This window comes from Dipodomys spectabilis, unplaced genomic scaffold (assembly GCF_019054845.1).
Source record: "Dipodomys spectabilis isolate Male_0828 unplaced genomic scaffold, ASM1905484v1 ptg000004l, whole genome shotgun sequence".
NCBI classification, from domain to species: Eukaryota; Metazoa; Chordata; class Mammalia; order Rodentia; family Heteromyidae; genus Dipodomys; species Dipodomys spectabilis.
The window spans coordinates 10,216,294-10,236,667 of record NW_024870681.1 but is presented as its reverse complement, the minus strand read 5'-3'; the positions used below and the strand labels follow the sequence as shown (position 1 = coordinate 10,236,667).

At 38.9% G+C, this 20,374-nt stretch overlaps 1 protein-coding gene across 1 annotated transcript in view; it reads left to right on the top strand.

The window, feature by feature from the left end:
- Dhx40 (DEAH-box helicase 40) overlaps nucleotides 1-20,374 on the top strand; it is a 40,766-nt gene that overhangs the window by 9,200 nt on the left and 11,192 nt on the right. The window contains exons 8-12 of the mRNA XM_042692236.1: nucleotides 12,545-12,644; nucleotides 14,862-14,948; nucleotides 15,088-15,270; nucleotides 16,608-16,688; nucleotides 17,675-17,832. Of these exons, the coding sequence (XP_042548170.1) occupies nucleotides 12,545-12,644; nucleotides 14,862-14,948; nucleotides 15,088-15,270; nucleotides 16,608-16,688; nucleotides 17,675-17,832 (609 nt within the window). The remainder of the gene's footprint in view (nucleotides 1-12,544; nucleotides 12,645-14,861; nucleotides 14,949-15,087; nucleotides 15,271-16,607; nucleotides 16,689-17,674; nucleotides 17,833-20,374) is intronic.

The following is a 20,374-nucleotide window of genomic DNA, read 5'->3' as shown; positions in this document are numbered from 1 at the left end:
ATTAAGTTAGGCTATGTCATGTTTTAGCAGAACAGAAATAGTGGTGGTGATTTTTTAAGGATGATAATTTCTCAGTAGTAGCGCAAATCAAACATAATTTGCCCTTGCTTCAGAATTTTTACACATATATATCCAAATATATCTAGGACTAAACATAGTGGATTTTTTCCCCTGTTTTAGTTAGCCATCAATTAGTCTGTACTTCAAGAATGATCTTTTTTTTCAAAATGCAAAGATCATATGTAGAGACTTCTTTTCAGGCACTTCTTTTTTTTGGGAGGGATCCGGTCGTGGGGCTTGAACTCTGGACCTGGGCGCTGTCCCTCAGCTCTTTACCTCAAGGCTAGCACTCTACCACTTGAGCCACAACGCCACTTCCGGCTTTTTTTTTCTGCTTATGTGGTGCTGAGGAATTGAACCCAGGACCTCATGCACGCAAGGCAATCGCTTTACCACTGAGCCACCTTCCCAGCCCCCTTTTCAGACACTTCTGATGGAGAGCTTTTGCTACTTTCATGGTTATTCATTCACTTTTTTTTTTTGGTCAGTTGAAGGGCAGGGCCTGGAGTACTGTCCCTGAACTCTTTTGCTTAAGACTAGCTCTTTACCATTTTTAGTCATAATGCCACTTCTGGTTTTCTGTTGGTTAATTGGAGATGAAAGGCTTCTGGACTTTCCTGTTTAGGTTGGCTTTGAATTGCAATCCTCAGATCTCAGCCTCCTGAGTAGATAGGATTACAGGCGCTGAGAAGGTGGCTCAGTGGTAGAATGCTTGCCTTGCATGCATGAGGCCCTGGGTTTGATTACTTGGCACCACATAAGCAGAAAAAGCCGGAAGTGGCGCTATGGCTCAAATGGTAGAGCGCTAGCCTTGAGCTAAAGAGCTGAGGGACAGTGCCTAGGCCCAGAGTTCAGGCCTATGACTGACCAAAAAAAAAAAGATTACATGCTTGAGCCACAATTACCTGGCTCATTCACTTTCAAATCAACTTTATTCTAAAGAAAAAAAAAAAGGAATCGTATGTTAACTCTTATTTTCATATTTGCTCCTAATATTGTTGAGGTTAGGTTTTTGGTTTTTGGTTTTTTGGGTTTTTTTTTTTTTTTTTTGCCACTCCTGGGGCTTGAACTGTGGGCCTGGGCACAGTCCCTGAGCGCCTTTTGCTCCAGGCCAGCACTCTACCACTTGAGCCACAGCACCACTTCCCTTTTTTTCTGTGATTAGTTGGAAATAAGAGTTGGCTGGCTTCAAACTGTATTCCTTCTGAATAGCTGGGTTTACAGGTGTAAGCCACTGGTGCTCATTGAAGTTAGAATTTGTAAGTTCTTTTTTTTTAATTAATGGAATTTGATGTGTAAAACTAGGGGCTGGGAAGGTGGTTCAGTGGTAGAGCACTTGCCTTGCATGCATGAGGCCCTGGATTCGATTCCTCAGCACCACATAAGCAAAAAGAAAAAAGCCGGAAGTGGCGCTGTGGCTCAGGTAGTAGAGTGCTAGCCTTGAGCTGAAGAGCTGAGGGACAGCGCCCAGGCCCAGAGTTCAGGCCCCACAATGGGACCCCCCCCCAAAAAAAAGAGAGAAATTAGCCTATTGGATTTTGACTCAGGTTAACATTTAAATGGTTTTTTTTTTTTTATCTTTTATGATTTTTATAACTTTCATTTTTGTTGAGTTAGGCAGTTTTTAGTTCTTATATTTTAAAGTTTAGGAATATATGTGTTAGTTAAGAACCTTAGCCCCCGTGCTAGTTTGGAAGTCTCTTATGTGATATTAGGCTCTTGCTCCAATTTTCTGCATATAAAAGGGAATTTTAAATCACTATTAGATATTTAATGTTCTCATTGTTGTCTGGAATTTGATCTGCTGGCTCTTTCCTGAGTAACTTTGTAACTAAGTTCAAAACTCATGATGGCTGGGCGCTGGTGGCTCACTCACACCTGTAATCCTAGCTACTCAGGAGGCTGAGATCTGAAGATTGAGGTTCAAAGCCAGCCCGGGTAGAAGAGTCCGTGCAACTCTTTATCTCCAATAAACCACCAGAAAACTGGAAGTGTGCTGTGGCTCAAGAGGTAGAGTGCTTGCCTTGAGCTGTAGAGCTGAGGGACAGCACCCAGGCCCAGAGTTCCAGCCCCACAACCAAAAAAAAAACCCAACAAAAAACGATGGTTGCTTTGTTATTAAATATATTTTTCTATATAAAATAAATGTTTTTTCATCTTATTGCCACACTGAAAGTAAATTGGTATCTGCTATTGTCTCTGTACTAACTTTCACAAATAAGAATTTTATATTATTAAAGGCTCTAGTGACAGCTTGTTTCTCAAATCTCACCCCTCTGTATGTTTGTATTTTCACTTTGTAATACAGTGGTAATGGCTTGAAGTTCTTTCCTCTGGGATAATATTTAATTATCTGGTTCTTTGGACTACTCCTTCCCTGAGGTAGTTGCCAGCAGTTCCTCTTTGGCAAGGTTGTCCTCCCCAAACATAACTTTAAGATATCTTTATCTTCTTGTTTTCTTAGTTTCTGCTTTTGAGTGGTTGTCTTCAAGAATTCATCTTTCACTTCGATGGATGATTCATGAGCACTGTCTTTTCAGTCTCACTCCCCTACCTTGAACCTCCTGTGTCTCCTAAATGGCCTTTTTGGTCTGTGTATCATATCACCCCAGATCATTGAATCTGTGCAAGTGGCAAGTTATACAGTTAGATGTTCTTTTACTGTTGTTTTGTCTACTTCATTTCCTCCTTTATTCATGCATTGCTAGAGTTGGGATCCTCATTTAGCTTTCCTGAGTTGTTTCTATATTCTGCTGACTTATTTTTCCTCATTTAATTTACTGTCCTCCCTGAAATGGTAAGCATAATTTTCCAAGAACGTAACTCTGGTTTTGTTAGTCTTCTAGTATTGACAGCTGTTCCCTACTTCCAATGGAATTAAAATGCCAACTTAATATTCTCTTTCATTTTCCTTCCAGCATGACTATAACTGGCATTTAGCCTTATTTCCCAGTATATGTAATTTCTTATGTTATGAATGGTAGAGCTGTGTGATTGGGTGTGAACAGAGCTATTGCTGAATAGTTGTTTATTTTAGTTTCCCTTTTGATTTCCAAGAGCACTAACAAAGGTAAACTGATTTCCTATGCTTTTGGGACATAAAAGTTTACTTGAGAGGGAGGAGAACAGTGGTTTCTTGCCTGTTTCCTGTAAAAAAGGGGTTCAACACTGTTCAACATTTTATTATTTTTGTGCTGGTCCTGGGGCTTGAATTCAAGACCTGAGTGCTGTCCCTGAGCTTTTTATTTTTGCTTAACACTAACACTCCCAATTTGAGCCACAACGCTACTTCCAGCATTTGCTAATTGATTGGAGATGAGAGTCTTACAGACTTTTTCCCTCCCTGGCTGGCCTCAAACTTGAATCATCAGATCTCATCTTCCTGAGTAGCTAAGGATCTCAGGCATGAGGCACCAGCACCTGGCCATTAACTATTTATTTATTTATTTTATTTATTTATTTTTTTGGTCGGTCGTGGGGCTTGAACTCTGGGCCTGGGCGCTGTCCCTCAGCTCTTCAGCTCAAGGTGAGCGCTTTACCACTTGAGCTACAGCGCCCCTTCTGGTTTTCTGGTGGTTTATTGGAGATGAGAGTCTCACAGTCTTTCCTACCCGGGCTGGCTTTGAACCGCGATCCTCAGATCTCAGCCTCCTGAGTAGCTAGGATTACAGGTGTGAGCCACCAACGCCCGGCCCATTAACTATTTATTAACTATTTTTATTTAATTTTTTTGTGCCAACTAGGGCTTGAAATTAGGGCCTCCTGCTTGGCTTTTTCCACTGCTTGCTGGCACATTACTTGAGCCATGCCTCTACTTCCTGCTTTCCTGGTTAATTGAAGATAAGAGTCTTACAGATTTGTCTGCTTCTGGCTGGCTTTGAACAGAGATCCTCAGATCTCAGCCTCCTAAATTTCTAGGGTTATAGTTTTAAGCCATTGGTGCCTGGCTGAAGTAGATATTATATGTATATATACATATGTATATAATATATATATATATATATATATATATATTTTTTTTTTTTTTTTCTTCTAGGCTAGCTATGAGAGTGGCTTTTTTTTTTTTTTTTTTTTTTTTTTTGTCAGTCGTGGGGCTTGAACTCTAGGCTTGAGCACTGTCCCTCAGCTCTTCAGCTGAAGGCTGGCTCTCTACCACTTGAGCCACAGCACTACTTCTGGCCTTTTCTGTTTAGGTGTTGCTGAGGGATCGAACCCAGGGCCCTCATGCATGTGAGGGAAGCACACTCTACCGCTGAGCCACCTTCCTAGCCCCGAGAGTGGCTGTTTTAAAGACACATTTTAAAATATTTTCCGAATTGACAACCAAAATTTTCATCTGTCAAATATGGAGATTATATTAGATTATATTGATTTTATGATTGAATCCCTAATCTGGACTACACATAGCTATCACTAATGTTCTATCAGGGTAGGAATTGTTTTTGTTTTTCTTCCCTCATCCTTTTTGTGATTCTGCTTTTGCGGTTTCCTTATCTTGAACTGCCATCCATTTTTCCTCCTTCCTTCTCACTGGCTGAAATCCTGCTGTTTCACTTCACTAGTGTAGTCAACTCCATAAAAACCTTTCCTGTTTTTCTTCCTCACACAATACTTTGATCTTTTCCTCATTTGAACTTCTCTTGCTTTCTTGTATCTCTGTTACACTTAACACATTCTACCCTGTGTTATAATTGTCTTATGCCCTCTATGAAATTGTAAACTTCTTGAGGGCAAGTATTCTGTACTGTATGTTGAATCATACTCACTTTATTTAACTGAATTCCAGAACTTTATTTTCTTCTAAATTCTTTTATGTTTTAAACACTATAGCTCTCATACATTTTCCTTATAACTTGCTTGTTTTTGTGGGCTTATGCAGCTTTTTTTATAAATGTGGATGTAGGCAAACTAAATCTCACAAAATACTAAACTGAAATGTACGTTTTATAAAGCACAAATATTTACATGGAATTAGAGAATTTTAGCACTGAAAGTAATCATTTGAAATTTAATGCTTCTTAGCCTTTTGGGAGGGTTGGGAAGGTTCATGTGCCTTTAGAAAGGTTATAAAAACCATAGCTTCTTTTTTCTCTAGAAAAATGAAGAACATATGGCACATTATATGGTTCTATAATGAGACTTCTTATTTACAGATAATCAGGCTTCTTATTTACAGAAAGAGGCACATGGCATTAATGCATTTGATAAGTGATTAATCAGTAGAGGGTGATAAAACAATATCTGTATTTCTAGAATATACAAAGAAAAGGAACCAGATGGGAGAGAAAAAGGCTAGTGATATTCCTGCAAAAACTTTTACTCTGTTGAATCATTTTTTCCTTGTAGAATCTCTTAAATAAAAAAATTATGAATTATATGGCAAGTAAATAAAATAAGGAAAATATTTAAAATCACAAAGATCCTACCAAGTAGTAATCACTGTTAACATTTTTGACATACATTGGAGACATTGTCCTGAACCTTTTCTTTATATATTAAAATTCATTTTATTGTTTAGTTTTTTTTAAGCAAAATGGGATTATATATTTATGCTATTTTGTGTTTCTTTTTTATCTTGGCAAAAAATTTTAAAGCGTAAAAAAAGACCAAAGACTTACTTGCACTGTACAAAATTAACAATGTCTTAGTGTATTTCCTCTAGTTTTCTTTAAGAAAAATTACTTGTTTGAGAGAAATAAATATACTGTTTTTATTAAAGACAATTCAACATGTACACTTAATTTCTTTTTTTTTTTTTGGGGTCCGGTTGTGGGACCTGAACTCTGGGCCTGGGTGCTGTCCCTCAGCTCTTCAGCTCAAGGCTAGCGCTCTACCACTTGAGCCACAGCGCCACTTCCGGCTTTTTTCTTTTTGCTTATGTGGTGCTGAGGAATCGAACCCAGGGCCTCAGGCATGCAAGGCAAGCGCTCTACCACTGAGCCAACTTCCCAGCCCTGTACACTTAATTTCATAGATAAAAAGTAAAGATAATACCTCAAATTATTCCACTAGAAATAGCTTTATGTGTAACAGGAAAAACATTATTCATACATTTCTATGTGTGTATGTGTACATATATAGAAGCATAAGTAGATACAAACCTTGATTGAAATACTTTGTTAAAGGTAGGCATAGTGGCAATGCCTGTAATATCAGCACTTGGAAGGCAGAGACAGGAGAAAGGCAAGTTTTTTTTTGTTTGTTTTTTTGTCGGTCGTGAGGGCTGAACTCTGGGCCTAGGCACTGTTCCTCAGCTCTTCAGCTCAAGGCAAGTGCTTTACCACTTGAGCCACAGCACCACTTCTGGTTTTTTTCTGCTTATGTGGTACTGAGGAATCGAACCCAGGGCCTCATGCATGCAAGGCAAACACTCTACTACTGAGCCAACTTCCCAGCCAGAAAGGCAAGTTTAAGTCTAGCTTTGCTTATTATAGCAAGACTTGTCTCAAAAAAAAAAAATACTTTTAAGTGAGATTATATTTGTTTTTTTTTTAAGTATTTACTTTTCCTTGAATTTACTTAGAGAGATTGTTTGATGTTTACCACATAAAATAATCTTTTTATTAAAGATTAAAAACATGAAAAATGTTAAGATGTCTTGTTTCTGTCTTTAAAGATATATTTGACTGGGGATCTTATACTGTCAATTCTCCAATGTAAAAGATGAGGACAAAAATCACCTTTCATCCTCTGTATCTTCTCGGTCTGATTTTTGTTAGTTCATGTTATTGTTCAGATATCTTCAGTACTCACAATTAATCCTTTTAATATGTTTTCCCATATTCTTCAGTCATTTAGGTTAGCTGTATTTTAATCCTTCCTTTTTTTCAAAATGTGAGTTCTGTACTCTCTTTTTATGTTTGAGAATGTGTGGCTTTTGCCTTTATATTTAAACTACTTCTTGGCTGGGCTTTATGTTCTTGGGTCACACTTTCTTTTCCTTAGAACTTGGTAGACGTTATCCAGTTGTCTTCTGGCATTGAATGTTGCTGCGGAGAAGTCTGAGGCCAGCCTGATTTTTTTTCTCTTCCTTGTAAGTGATTTGTTTTTTCTGTCTGATTGCCTGAAATTTTCTGTTTTTTTCCACAACTTCAGGAGTTTCAGTTAGGGATTTTTGGTATTAAAATCTCTTGAAATTTGATGTACTTATTTTTGAAATCAAGTTATTGAGATATAATTTACATACAATAATAATATACATACAAAATTATTGTTTTAAGTGTACAACATATTGAATTTTGACCATGTATATTCCTATTGAACAGTCACCATCACAAACATGAAGAAAATTTCTACTGTGGTCTTTTTGATCTGCAGCCTCCAATTCATCTCAAGGACATTCTTTTTTTTTTTTCCCCCAGTCGTGGGGCTTGAACTCTGGGTCAAGGAAATTCTTATATAGAGTCATTGAATATAGTTTGTTGTTTTTCTGTTTCAGGGTACCAGTTATTCTGCTGTTAGATTGTTTCTGTTCCCCATATTTTTAGTTTCTTTTTTTTTTTTGGTCGGTTGTAGGGCTTGAACTCTGGGCCTGGGCGCTGTCCCTTGGCGCTCTACCACTTGAGCCACAGCTCCAGTTCTGGTTTTCTGGTGGTTAATTGGAGATAAGAGTCCCACGGACTTTCCTGCCTGGGCTGGTTTTGAACTGTGATCCTCAGATCTCAGCCTTCTGAGTAGCTAGGATTACAGGAGTGAGCCACCAGTGCCAGACTGGGCTGTCTTTTGAACTGTGATCCTTAGATCTCATCCTCCAGGGGAATATGAGCTCCCAGTGTCCAGCCTTAAGTCATTGTTTACTCCCCCTAATATGACTTCTACATGTCAAGGCAGGGTTTGAGCTAGACAGTGTTTTTTACCTGTTTGCTTCTAAATCTTTTTTCCCTTTGACAATTTTGAAGTTTATTGCATTGTTATATTTCTCCTATTCACATATACATATACATCAGCACTCTTTTGTGATTTGGGCGAGGGGAAAACAATATTTGGGATGAGATATTTTATGAAGACAATTCAGTTGCCAAATATATATTTATATATCTTCTGTAGGAACATTACCCAATACCTTCGTTTCTTGATAGTCTTTCTGTCTCTATGGCAACTTTTTACTCTCCTTACTAATAACATTGTAATTCCTTATCAGGCTCTGAGATAGAATAATCATAAAGGAAGTATTGAGAATTGCTTTCTTTTAGTGAAAAACATTCGTTTATTTTCCTCTCTTCTGCCTGGAGAGTGAAAACTCACTTTAAGAATATCGATATTTATCATTTTCAATTCCTTTAAAAACAAAATTGGCTTGTGTTTGTAACTGAAATATGGTGTAAAGTATGTGGGAGAAATTTAAAATGTGAAACAGTTGTTTTTTTTAAACAGTAGTTTCAAGACTTAATTTTGTGTTGAATAAAATGATGTCATGAATTTTGCTTAAACTGAAGGCTATATAAAACAAATCTTTTAGCAATGGATTGATTAAAAAACGTATTGATTTTGTGTAAATATGTTCAGAAAGGACATTGCTTTGTTTTTTTTGTGGAGATGTAGCTTGAGATAATATTGTCACTGTATATCCCAGGCTGGTTTGGAATTATGTAGCATAGGCTGGCATTGAACTTGTGATGCTTGTGTGCCTCTACCTCCTCACTTATGTATCATCATGACGAGTTTAGAAAGACTTTCATAGGGGCTAGGAAGGTGGCTCAGTGGTAGAATGCTTGCCTTGCATGCATGAGGCCCTGGATTCGATTCTTTAGCATCACATAAGCAGAAAAAGCCGAAAGTGGCACTGTGGCTCAAGTGGTAGAGTGCTAGTCTTGAGCTGAAGAGCTGAGGGACAGCATCCAGGCCCCAAGTTCAGGCCCCACTACCAGCAAAAAAAAGAAAGACATTCCGAACTTTACAAAATGTTATGGTAGAGTTTTAAAGGTAGAACCTTAATGTTTATTTATCTACTAAAATTTTAATCAATTATTCAATAACCATTTATTGAGAACTTAAAATGAGGCAGACATTTATCTAGGTACTTAGGATATGCCTTAAAAGATAGCTTTTGTCCTCATGAAGTTACCTGTAGTGAATAAATAGATAATAAATTCATAAACATAAACTATACAGTAGTATATTAGTCATCTGAACCATCTAGAAGAAGTAGGCTACTATCTATGTATAGAAATGCCTAAAAATTCATGGTTAAACTTTTCATCATGTTCTCCAAAGCCTGAATAATACATTTTTTCCTATATTTTTTTATTGTGGTTTATTTTTTAATGTTGTCCAGACACTTGGGCTCAAGAAATCATCTTGCTTTAACTTCCCAAGTAGCTGGATACAATACCGATTTTCCAAGTCACCTTTCTAGCACTTTTTTATTTGACAAATTAATTTTAGAATGATGTAAAGAAGTATCATGTAACTCTGTTAAGTTTGTTTGCCTGTTAATATGTAAATCTTGGACCTTGCACTTCATCTCCTTTCCCTGGGTTTGAGTTTTCTCGGCTGTAAAATCAGGTGGTTGACCTAGTTTAAAATTGCTTATCTATGCCATTCTTTTCTTTCTTACTAGAAATAGTTCAACTTTGGTTTGTTTTATTACTTTGCACATGAATATTTGTAAGTTTACTTGAAAACAATTTTTCACTTAAGTTTTTAAGTTTTTTTTTTTGGGTCCGGTCGTGGGGCCTGAACTCTGGGCCTGGGCGCTGTCCCTCAGCTCTTCAGCTCAAGGCTAGCGCTCTACCACTTGAGCCACAGCGCCACTTCCGGCTTTTTTCTTTTTGCTTATGTGGTGCTGAGGAATCGAACCCAGGGCCTCATGCATGCAAAGCAAGCGTTCTACCACTGAGCCACCTTCCCAGCCCTTAAGTTGTTTTTTTTTCCCCTCATTGTGCTGGAGATTGTACTTAGGGTCTTTGCACATGCTAAGCAAGCAGCTCTACCACTTGAGCCACAGCGCCACTTCCGGCTTTTTTCTTTTTGCTTATGTGGTGCTGAGGAATCGAACCCAGGGCCTCATGCATGCAAAGCAAGCATTCTACCACTGAGCCACCTTCCCAGCCCTTAAGTTGTTTTTTTTCCCCCTCATTGTGCTGGAGATTGTACTTAGGGTCTTTGCACATGCTAAGCAAGCAGTGTACTACTTGAGCAATACCTCTAGCCCCATTTTAAGATTTTCTTGGCTACTGATTTTCTGGAAATCACATGGAAGGCATTTTTAAAAGTTTTGTTTACCAAGTTATGTATATACTACTATACTAATATATAATGTATAATAAAAAACAAAATGTTTTGAATGCTGGGCACCGATGGCTCATGCCTGTAATCCTAGCTACTCAGAAGGCTGAGATCTGAGGATTGTGATTCAAAGCCAGCCCAGGCTGGAAAGTCAGTGAGACTCTTATCTCCAGTTAACCACCAGAAAACCTGAAGTGGTGCTGTGGCTCAAGTGGTAGAGTGCTTGCCTTGAGCTAAAGAGCTGAGGGACGGCGCCCAGACCCAGAGTTTAAGCCCCATGACCGACAAAAATAAAAAGTTTGGGCTGGGAATGTGGCTTAGTGGTAGAGTGCTTGCCTAGCATGCATGAAGTCCTGGGTTCAATTCCTTAGTACCACATATACAGAAAAAGCCAGAAGTGGTGCTGTGGCTCAAGTGGTAGAGTGCTAGCCTTGAGCAAAAGAAGCTCAGGGTTAGAGCCTAGGCCCTGAGTTCAAGCCCCAGGACTGGCAAAGAGAGAGAGAGAGAGAGAGAAAGAGAGAGAGAGAGAAGGATGCTGTGAAAAATATAAACACAAATACTAAGAATTTCTTTCTATGTTGCAGTACTTTTGCCTGTATTCTCCTTGGAATATTTCTAATCTTTGGATATCACTGAAATAGAGGATTAACCAACTCCCTTGTTTTGAAGTTTTGTGATCTTTCCTTTTATCTCACTCCCAAGTCAGCTATCCTTTCAAATATTTAACATCCTAGAATTTGTCACAGGCATAATTTCTGAGTCCTACCATTTTGAAAATGCTATGATGCTTTCTATTTCTCCCAACTCTACTGTTACCAATCTAACACTTTGCAGAACACATTCATACTCATCCTTCTCCAACTTTCACTTAGCTCTTGTTCCTTGCCAACACTTCCAACTCTGTTGTTATATTTTCTGCTTAATCTGGTAGGGGAGGGTGGGTGAGTGGAGTTTGGACAACCCATTTCTTATTTCAGTTATGTCTCTTAAGGCCTGAGAAGTACCTAGAATGTAGACACACTCTCAACATCTCACTAGTTTGTTCTTTTCTCTTTTTAGGCTAATATCTCTCAGGGTCCTTTAGTTACTTCTCTGTGGTTTACAAATTTACTTTTATTTATTCCTGTATACTAGCTTTCAAATTTAAAATCTTCTTGGACCTTACTTCGGGTTCACCAGAGAATCAGACTCCCCTCCTTAGGGGAATTAATTTATTCCTGGTGCTATAAAGTGTACAGAAGTGCAAGAGACCATATTATAGACATTGGTGCTGGAGCTTACCCTTCACTAGTGGAAATGAGTGTGGTGTTACTTCTTTTGAGAGGTAATTATTAGTTAGGCAGTCATATCTCTCACCCCCAAAGCAAAAAGTGTTAGCTCATCAATCTTTTTTCTGTTTTTTTTTGGTTGGTCGTGGGGCTTGAACTCTGGGCTTGGTCTCTGTCCCTGCACTCTTCAGCTCAAGGCCAGTGCTCTACTGCTTGAGCCACAGTACCACTTCTGGTTTTCTAGTGGTTTATTGGAGATAAGAGGTCTCACAGACTTTCCTGCCCGGGCTGGCTTTGAACCAAGATTCTCAGATCTCAGCCTCCTGAGTAGCCAGGATTACAGGCTTGAGCCACCAGCGCCCGGCTAGCTCATCAACCTTTAAGGTCTTCAATTTGTGCATGGATTGGCTTTAGGGAGTCTGAATTCATTAACATTATCTGGTGTGTGTGTGTGTGGTGTGTGTGTGTGTGTGTGTGTGTGTGTGTGTGTGTGTGTGTGTGTGTGTACACACATATGTGAAATCCAGTTTTATACATATTCTTAAATAGAACCAAAGGTCTTCAATTTGTGCATGGATTGGCTTTAGGGAGTCTGAATTCATTAACATTATCTGGTGTGTGTGTGTGTGTGTGTGTGTGTGTGTGTGTGTGTGTGTGTGTGTGTGTGTGTGTGTGTGTGTGTGTGTGTGTGTGTGTGTGTGTGTGTGTGTGTGTGTGTGTGTGTACACACATATGTGAAATCCAGTTTTATACATATTCTTAAATAGAACCAGGACTTAGGTAAAGGAGTTCGCTCTAGAGGTGGTTTTACTATAGTCATCTATGACTCCACTTAAAAATATTAACAGTGCAAGATTGTATTTTATATTTAAGATTATTAAAGAGGTGAAGAAAACATAACTTTCAATTAAAAAAATGACCTCTTCAAGGTATGAGGGTGACAAGGACATGTTATAAACCAGTATTTTTGTTTGTTACATGTATTTTAGATCAACAAAGGAGAATATTTTTACCACCTCCACCTGGAATTAGAAAATGTGTCATATCCACCAATATTTCTGCAACATCTTTGACGATAGATGGGATCAGGTACAACTTTTGAAAATTCTCCTAATTCAAAGAAACCTCTTGTAGTTTTCTTTTTCCAGTACAGGCAAATACTATTAAGTAACTTGCTTTAAAATGTTGCTTTAGTGAATTAGAGACTTACTGTTGGTCCTAACTTAATTCTATACCTGACTTGTTTTCTATTTATTTGACTTAAAGTTGTGTTTAAAGGCTATTAAGGATTGATTTTGAATCTATTAGAATGGTCTAGATCTGACCTTGAAGTTTATTTAATTTCTTTTATTGGGATATAAACAAGTGATATTTAGTACATTTGCAGTATGTATCTCTATTTTAGAACATTTAACCACCTTGTCCATTAAGCAAGTACCCCACATTCGGCTTCTTCACTTTCGCCCCTAGCAACCACTAGTGTAGTTTTCATTTCTATTCTGGATATATCATATAAATGAAATTATACAATATATGATTTTTTAATTTTTTTTTTTTTTTTTTTTTGCTGGTCATAGGGCCTGAACTCTGAGTCTGAGTGCTGTCCCTCAGCTCTTCAGCTCAAGGCTAGTGCTCTACCACTGGAGCCACAGCACCACTTCTGGCTTTTTCTGTTTATGTGGTGCTGAGGAATCGAACCCAGGACCTCATGCTTGCAAGGCATGCACTCTACCGCTGAGCTACCTTCCCAGCCCCCAATATATGACTTTTTATGTCTCATTTTTTTACTTAGCATGTTTTTTTTGTTGTTGTTGTTGGTCGTGGGGCTTGAACTCTGGGCTTGGGCACTGTCCCTGCGCTCTTCAGCTTAAGGCAAGTGCTCTGCCGCTTGAGCCACAGCACCACTTCCAGTTTTCTGGTGGTTTATTGGAGATAAGAGTCTCACGGACTATTCTGCTCCGGCTGGCTTTGAACCGTGATCCTCAGATCTCAGCCTCCTGAGTAGCTAGGATTACAGGCATGAGCCACCGGCACCCGGCTACTTAGCATGTTTTAAAGGTTCATCATAAAGTAGCATGTATCAAACAGTATTTCATTGTATACCTTGTCTTTAGTGAACATTCAGATAGATTTTTATTTACGTTGGGGCTATGAATATTAATCTACAAATATTTGTGTACTTGTTTCAGTTCTTTTTGAGTGTATATTTTGTAATGAAATTGGATTTTAAGATTTATTTATGAAGCCGGGCGCTGGTGGCTCACGTCTGTAATCCTAGCTACTCAGGAGGCTGAGATCTGAGGATTGCAGTTCAAAGCCAGCTCGGGCAGGAAAGTCCGTGAAACTCTTATCTTCAATAAACCACCAGAAAACCGGAAGTTGCGCTATAGCCCAAGAGCTGGAGTGCTAGCCTTGAGCTGAAGAGCTGAGGGACAGCGCTCAGGCCTAGAGTTCAAGGCCCACGACCGACAAAAAAAAAGAGTCAAATGTATGGGGCTGGGAAGGTGGCTCAGTGGTAGAACGCTTGCCTTGCATGCATGAGGCCCTGGGTTCAATTCCTCAGCACCACATAAGCAAAAAGAAAAAAGCCGGAAGTGGTACTGTGGCTCAAGTAGTAGAGTGCTAGCCTTGAGCTGAAGAGCTGAGGGACAGCGCCCCAGGCCCAGAGTTCAGGCCCCATGACTGGACTCCCCCCCAAAAAATCACTAGAGGGCTGGGAAGTTGGCTCAATGTTAGAGTGATTGCCTTTCATGCATGAGGCCCTGGGTTTGATTCCTTAGCACCACATAAGCAGAAAAAGCTGGAAGGGGTGCTATGGCTCAAGTGGTAGAGCGCTAGCCTTGAGCTGAAGAGCCGAGGGACAGAGTTCAGACCCCGCAACTGACAAAAAAAAAAAAAAAAAAAAAATCAATGGATTCAGGATTTTATGCTTGCTCTGCTTGCTTGCTTACTTTCCTAGCTAGCTGGTACTGGGGCTTGAATTCAAGGCATAGGTGCTATCCCTTAGATTTATCAGTTAAGGCTAGCATTCTACCACTGTAGCCAGAGTTCTACTTCCAGCTGTGTGTGCATGCGTGGGTGCGTGCATGTGTGTGTGTGTGTGTGTGTGTGTGTGTGTTTGTGTGTGTATGTGTGTGTCCGTCCGTCCATCCATCCAGTTTTGTATTCTTATCAGCAATGTATTTCTTCTAAGTTTTATTACTTAAAAGGTAATGTAGTTTATCAAAAGGAGAACCTAAAGTGGTTAAAAATAAATGTCTCTCCTTTAGTTTCTAGAAACTTAACCTGTTTTCCTTCTCTCTTTAGATATGTGGTAGATGGTGGCTTTGTGAAACAGTTAAATCACAACCCTAGGTTAGGGTTGGATATCCTCGAAGTGGTTCCAATTTCAAAGTAAGTGTCTCTGTTAGGCCTTTTTGTTTAAAGAACAGTTGATATATAATTATATATAATTTCTACTTTATTTAGGGATAGGAAGAAAATTGTTTAGAAAACTCACAAAACAATTTGGGGGCTCTTTTTTCTTTTTTAGAAGTGAGGCCTTACAGCGAAGTGGCCGAGCTGGAAGGACTGCTACAGGAAAATGTTTTCGGATTTATAGTAAAGACTTTTGGAACCAATGTATGCCTGACCATGTGATTCCTGAGATTAAGAGAACTAGTTTGACATCTGTAGTTCTGACCTTAAAGTGCCTTGCCATACACGATGTCATAAGGTATGTATGTAGGCAAGTTGGAAAAAAAAAATGTGTTTGAGTGAAGTCAGGTCATTTTTCAAAATTGTTTTGCAAACTCAGCTGCTGGTGTCTCACACCTGTAATCCTAGTTACTCAGAAGGCTGAGATCTGAGGATTATGGTTCAAAGCTAACCTGGGCAGGAAAGTCTATGAGACGACTCTTTGTAATAAACTACTCAGAAAAAGCCAGAAGTGGCGTTGTGGCTCAAGTGGGTAGAGAGCTAGCCTTGAGCCAAAGAAACTCGAGATATTACCCAAGCCCAGAGTTCAAGCCCTAGGACTGTCAAAAACATAAAATATTAAAATGTTTTTGCAGTCAGGTGCTAGCAGCTCACACCTGCAATCTTAACTACTCGGGAGGTTGAGATTTGAGGATTGTGTTTTGAAGCCAGTCTGAGCAGGAAAGTCAGTGAGACTCTTATGTTCCGTTAACCTTCAGAAAACCAGAAGTGGAACTGTGGTTTAAATGGTAGACCTCTAGCAAAAAAGGTCAAAGACAGTGGCTAGGCCTTGTGTTTGAGCCCTAGGACCAATGCACACACACATACAAAAACATAAGAAGAATTGTGCTAAAGAAAGTAGGTTATATTGGTTGTGAGAGTTTGACAGAACAAGTATAAAAGGAGTTCACATGGAGGGGGGATAAAAAGAAGTACATCTTGAATGAAAGAATAAACTGAGGGACTGGGAAAGTGGCTCAGTGGTAGAGTGCTTGCCTTGCATGCCTGAGGCCCTGGGTTCGATTCCTCAGCACCACATAAGCAAAAAGAAAAAAGCCGGAAGTGGCGCTGTGGCCCAAGAGGTAGAGCGCTAGCCTTGAGTTGAAGAGCTGAGGGACAGTGCCCAGGCCCAGAGTTCGGGCCCCATGACCAGACCCCCCCCCCCCCCCAAAAAAAAAAAAAAGAATAAACTGAAAGAAAATTTTTGCTGAATTGATTGTGATCATAAATGATTTGCTTTTTAGAAGAGGATTTAAGAAATGGAGAAGTAAATTTTTTTTTGTCCGTCATGGACCTTGAACTCTTGGCCTAGGTACTGTCCCTGAGCTCTTCGGCTCATGAAAGGCGCTCTACCACCTGAACCACAGTGCCATTTCTGGTTTTCTGATGGTTAATTCGAGATAAGAATCTCATGGGTTTTCTTCCCCGGGCTGGCTCTGAACTGGAATACTCAGATCTCAGCCTCCTGAGTAGCTAGGATTATAGGTGTGAGTGACCCTTGGAGAAGTAAATTTTTTAAACAATTTTCAAATCTGTAAAAATTCTACCATGCTCAAGAAACAACCTTTACATTTCATATCTCATTTAAATGCACAGGTTTCCCTATTTGGATCCACCTAATGAAAGACTTATTTTGGAAGCTCTTAAACAACTTTATCAGTGTGATGCTATTGACAGGTAAAAAAAAACATAAAAATAGATTGTTGATCTCTTTTTTTTTTTTTTTCTCCTCGGTTGTGGGACTTGAACTCTTGGCTTGGGTGCTGTTCCTGTGCTCTTCAGCTCAAGGCGAGCGCTCTACCGCTTGAGCCACAGCACCACACTTCCGGTTTTCTAGTGGTATATTGGAGATAAGAGTCTCACAGACTTTCCTGCCCGGGCTGCTTTTGATCTTCGATCCTCAGATCTCAGCCTCCTGAGTAGCTAGGATTACAGGCATGAGCCACCAGCGCCCGGCTGTTGATCTCTTTTTAAGCAGAATTCTAAGTAACTTTCTTTTTCAATAGAAAATTATTTTTCTCAATTTGAATGGATTGTTTTATTGGAAATTCTAATTGTCACCACAGTTCTGATTTAAACCCTGTCGTGTAAAACCAGTTTTTTAGCTTATCTTGGTAGTATATGCTTCTCATACAAGCACATGGCTGAGGCAGGAGTATATCTTGATTTTAAGACAAACCTGGGCTGTTTAGTGAGATCTTCTCAAACAAATAAAAACCTAAACTAAAAGCAAAAGCAGAAATATTCTCCAAACCCAAGCCATTTTTGTGTAATACTAGTTTTATTAAACAAGCATTTTCTAACTGCCATTTTAGTGTTACACATTATGCTGGGCATATAAAAATGAAAAGGGAGCCAGAATCATGGTTTTCATGATTGTGTCATGGGGGGAGATCCTTTATTACTCTTTTATTTCTTCAAAGGCATCTTTTGTGCTTTTATATGTTTATATCTATTATACTACTGTCTCCTAACTCAGTTGTTTAATTTTTGGCTGTATCATGGTTTTATAATAGACAGTTTAAATCCTTATATTCATCTTGTCAATAATCACAGTTTCCTGGGATTGAATTTCTGGAGTTCAATTCAGGAAATTTAAATTATATCTGATTTATTCTCATCAGTATTACATTTGTATGTAAGAACTTTTTCTTTGTATTAAGGAGTGGCCATGTGACAAGATTGGGTTTATCTATGGTGGAATTTCCTCTCCCTCCACATCTGACATGTGCAGTAATCAAGGCTGCTTCTCTTGATTGTGAAGATTTACTACTTCCAATAGCAGCAATGTTGTCTGTGGAAAATGTCTTCATTAGACCTGGTAAGAAATTTATTGATACAGTTTTTTGTTGTTGTTGTTGTTTTTGTGGGTCGTGGGGCCAGAACTCTGGGCCTGGGCACTATCCCTCAGCTCTTCAGTGCAAGGCTAGTGCTCTACCATTTGAGCCACAGCGCCACTTTCAGTTTTTTCTATTTAAATGGTGCTGAGGAATCGAACCCAGGGCCTCATGCATGCAAGGCAAGCGCTCTACCACTGAGCCACCTTCCCAGCCACCATCAGTAATATATTAACCTTGTTTTTTTTTCCTAGAATCTCAAAAGAAAAGGTAGTTCAGCCCTTATATCCTTAGATTATTTGAAGTTTCCATGTCTTTAAACTTTCCTTTTCCTCTTTTTTTGGTGTGTCAGTTTGGGATATAACTTAATTCAATATATGTCATCTTTGCTTTCATCTTTTGGAGTGACCTCCCTACTCTTCCCCAAGGGCTTCTACCTTGTTACATTCAAGATTAACAATGGAGTGCCCTATCTTGTGTGTATGTGTGTGTAATATAATAATTATAGTTGCAATTGCTTTTTTCCTGAAAAATATTCTATTAGCAGTAAGTAATGTTGACTAGTTTTTACTAGGAAGAATTAAAGTAAACCTACTGTAAAAACAATTGTAAAGTATTGGGAATCAGGAATTTAAGGTCCTATCTAACTGTACCACTACTGAGTCATCTGACTATAGGTCTAGCTTTTCTGGTTTTTTGTTACTTTTCATTTGTAAAATTAGGGAGCCAACAGTTAAGGCTAGGGTAAAAGCAAAACAACCACTTTTTCCTTGTTGGTAAATTTAAATAGATGAAATAATCTTTTACTTTTTGAGTCTTAGATGTTTTATTAGGCTAGCCTTGAACCTTGAACTCCTTGGTTCAATTTCAACCTCCCATGTAGCTGGAACAGTTTTTCTCCTTCCTTTCTTCCCTCCTCTCCCTCCCTAGGGGTTTATTATAATTTTTATTATAATTTATTATAATTTTAGACCCAAACAGAAGTACTGCAAAGCAGGAATACCTTCTAATTTTATCAATTGAAATAAAAATTGTCCCTGTTGCCCCTCCCTCATCTGTATGTCTATATATTCTTGTTGTTTTCTGAATAACTTAAGAATAAATTGGTGACATTGTGCTCTGTTACCACAGAATATCTACATGCATATTTACCTAGAGCAAGGACAAATAGGAATATTGACATAATACTACTATTAGCTTATACAGAGTCTGTATTCAGACTGTCCCTTTTACCTAGACATATAAAAGTAGTTTTAGAATTCATTGATTTGATTTTGTGAAAGATAACCCTTACAATTAGAGTTAATTAATTGCTTGTAGGTTTTTTGAATATATATTTTTTATCATAAAGATACTGTACAAAGAGGTTACAGTTACATGAGTAAGGTAATGAGTATATTTCCTGTCGAGCATTGTTACCCCCTCTTTGTTTTTCCCCTACTATCCCTTCCCTATAGTTTTTAAGATATATAATTTAGTGAATTCATATAATCCATACCCCTAACAGTTTTTATCATTCCATAAAGTTACCTTGGTTCTACAGTTGGTTCATCTGTTATCCTTTTTATGAATATTTGAGCTATTTATGAGTAACATTTATGAGTAACATTTGTTTGTGAGTAAATACAGTGAATCTTCTGTATATGTAGGAAATAAAATTATGCTGTTGAGTAGAGGTATGCAAACTGCCAGACATTTTGGCAAAATTAACAGTACCATTTTAAATATTCCATCAGCAGAGTACAGTTGTACCACATGGTCTCCTTGGTTTTTAGTATTGCCATCCTGTGTGTGTGTGTGCATGTGTGTATGTGTGTGTGTGCATGTGTGTATGTGTGTTTGTGCACATACACATACTGGGGCTTGTACTCAGCTTCCCATTCTTGCTTAGCTTTTTTCTTTTTCTTTTTTTTTTTTTGGTCGGTCGTGGGGCTTGAACTCTGGGCCTGGGTGCTGTCCCTCAGCTCTTCAGCTCAAGGCGAGCGCTCTACCACTTGAGCTACAGCGCCACTTCCGGTTTTCTGGTAGTTTTATTGGAGATAGGAGTCTCACGGTCTCTCCCGCCCAGGCTGGATTTGAACCGCAATCCTCAGATCTCAGCCTCCTGAGTAGCTAGGATTACAGGCGTGAGCCACCAGTGCCCGGCTGCTTAGCTTTTTTCTGTAGGGACTGTACCCCCTTGAATTAAATCTCCACTTCCAGCTTTTTGCTAGTTAATAAAAGATAAGGGTCTCATAGATTTGATTTGTCTGCCTGGGCTGGTTTCTAGCAGATACACTGATTTTAGACTCCTGAGTAGCTAGGATTTCAGACACCTAGCTCATTTTCATTTTATACATATTTTTATATATTTATTTTGATCTGCATCTTCCTGATGACTGCTATTGAACACTTTCATATGCTTACTGACAATTTGTGTCTTTCTTTGCGACATATCTGTTAAAATATGGGGGGAGGGGGGCGTTCTGTCGTGTGCCTGAACTCTAGGCCTGGGCGCTGTCCCTCAGCTCTTCAGCTCAAGGCTAG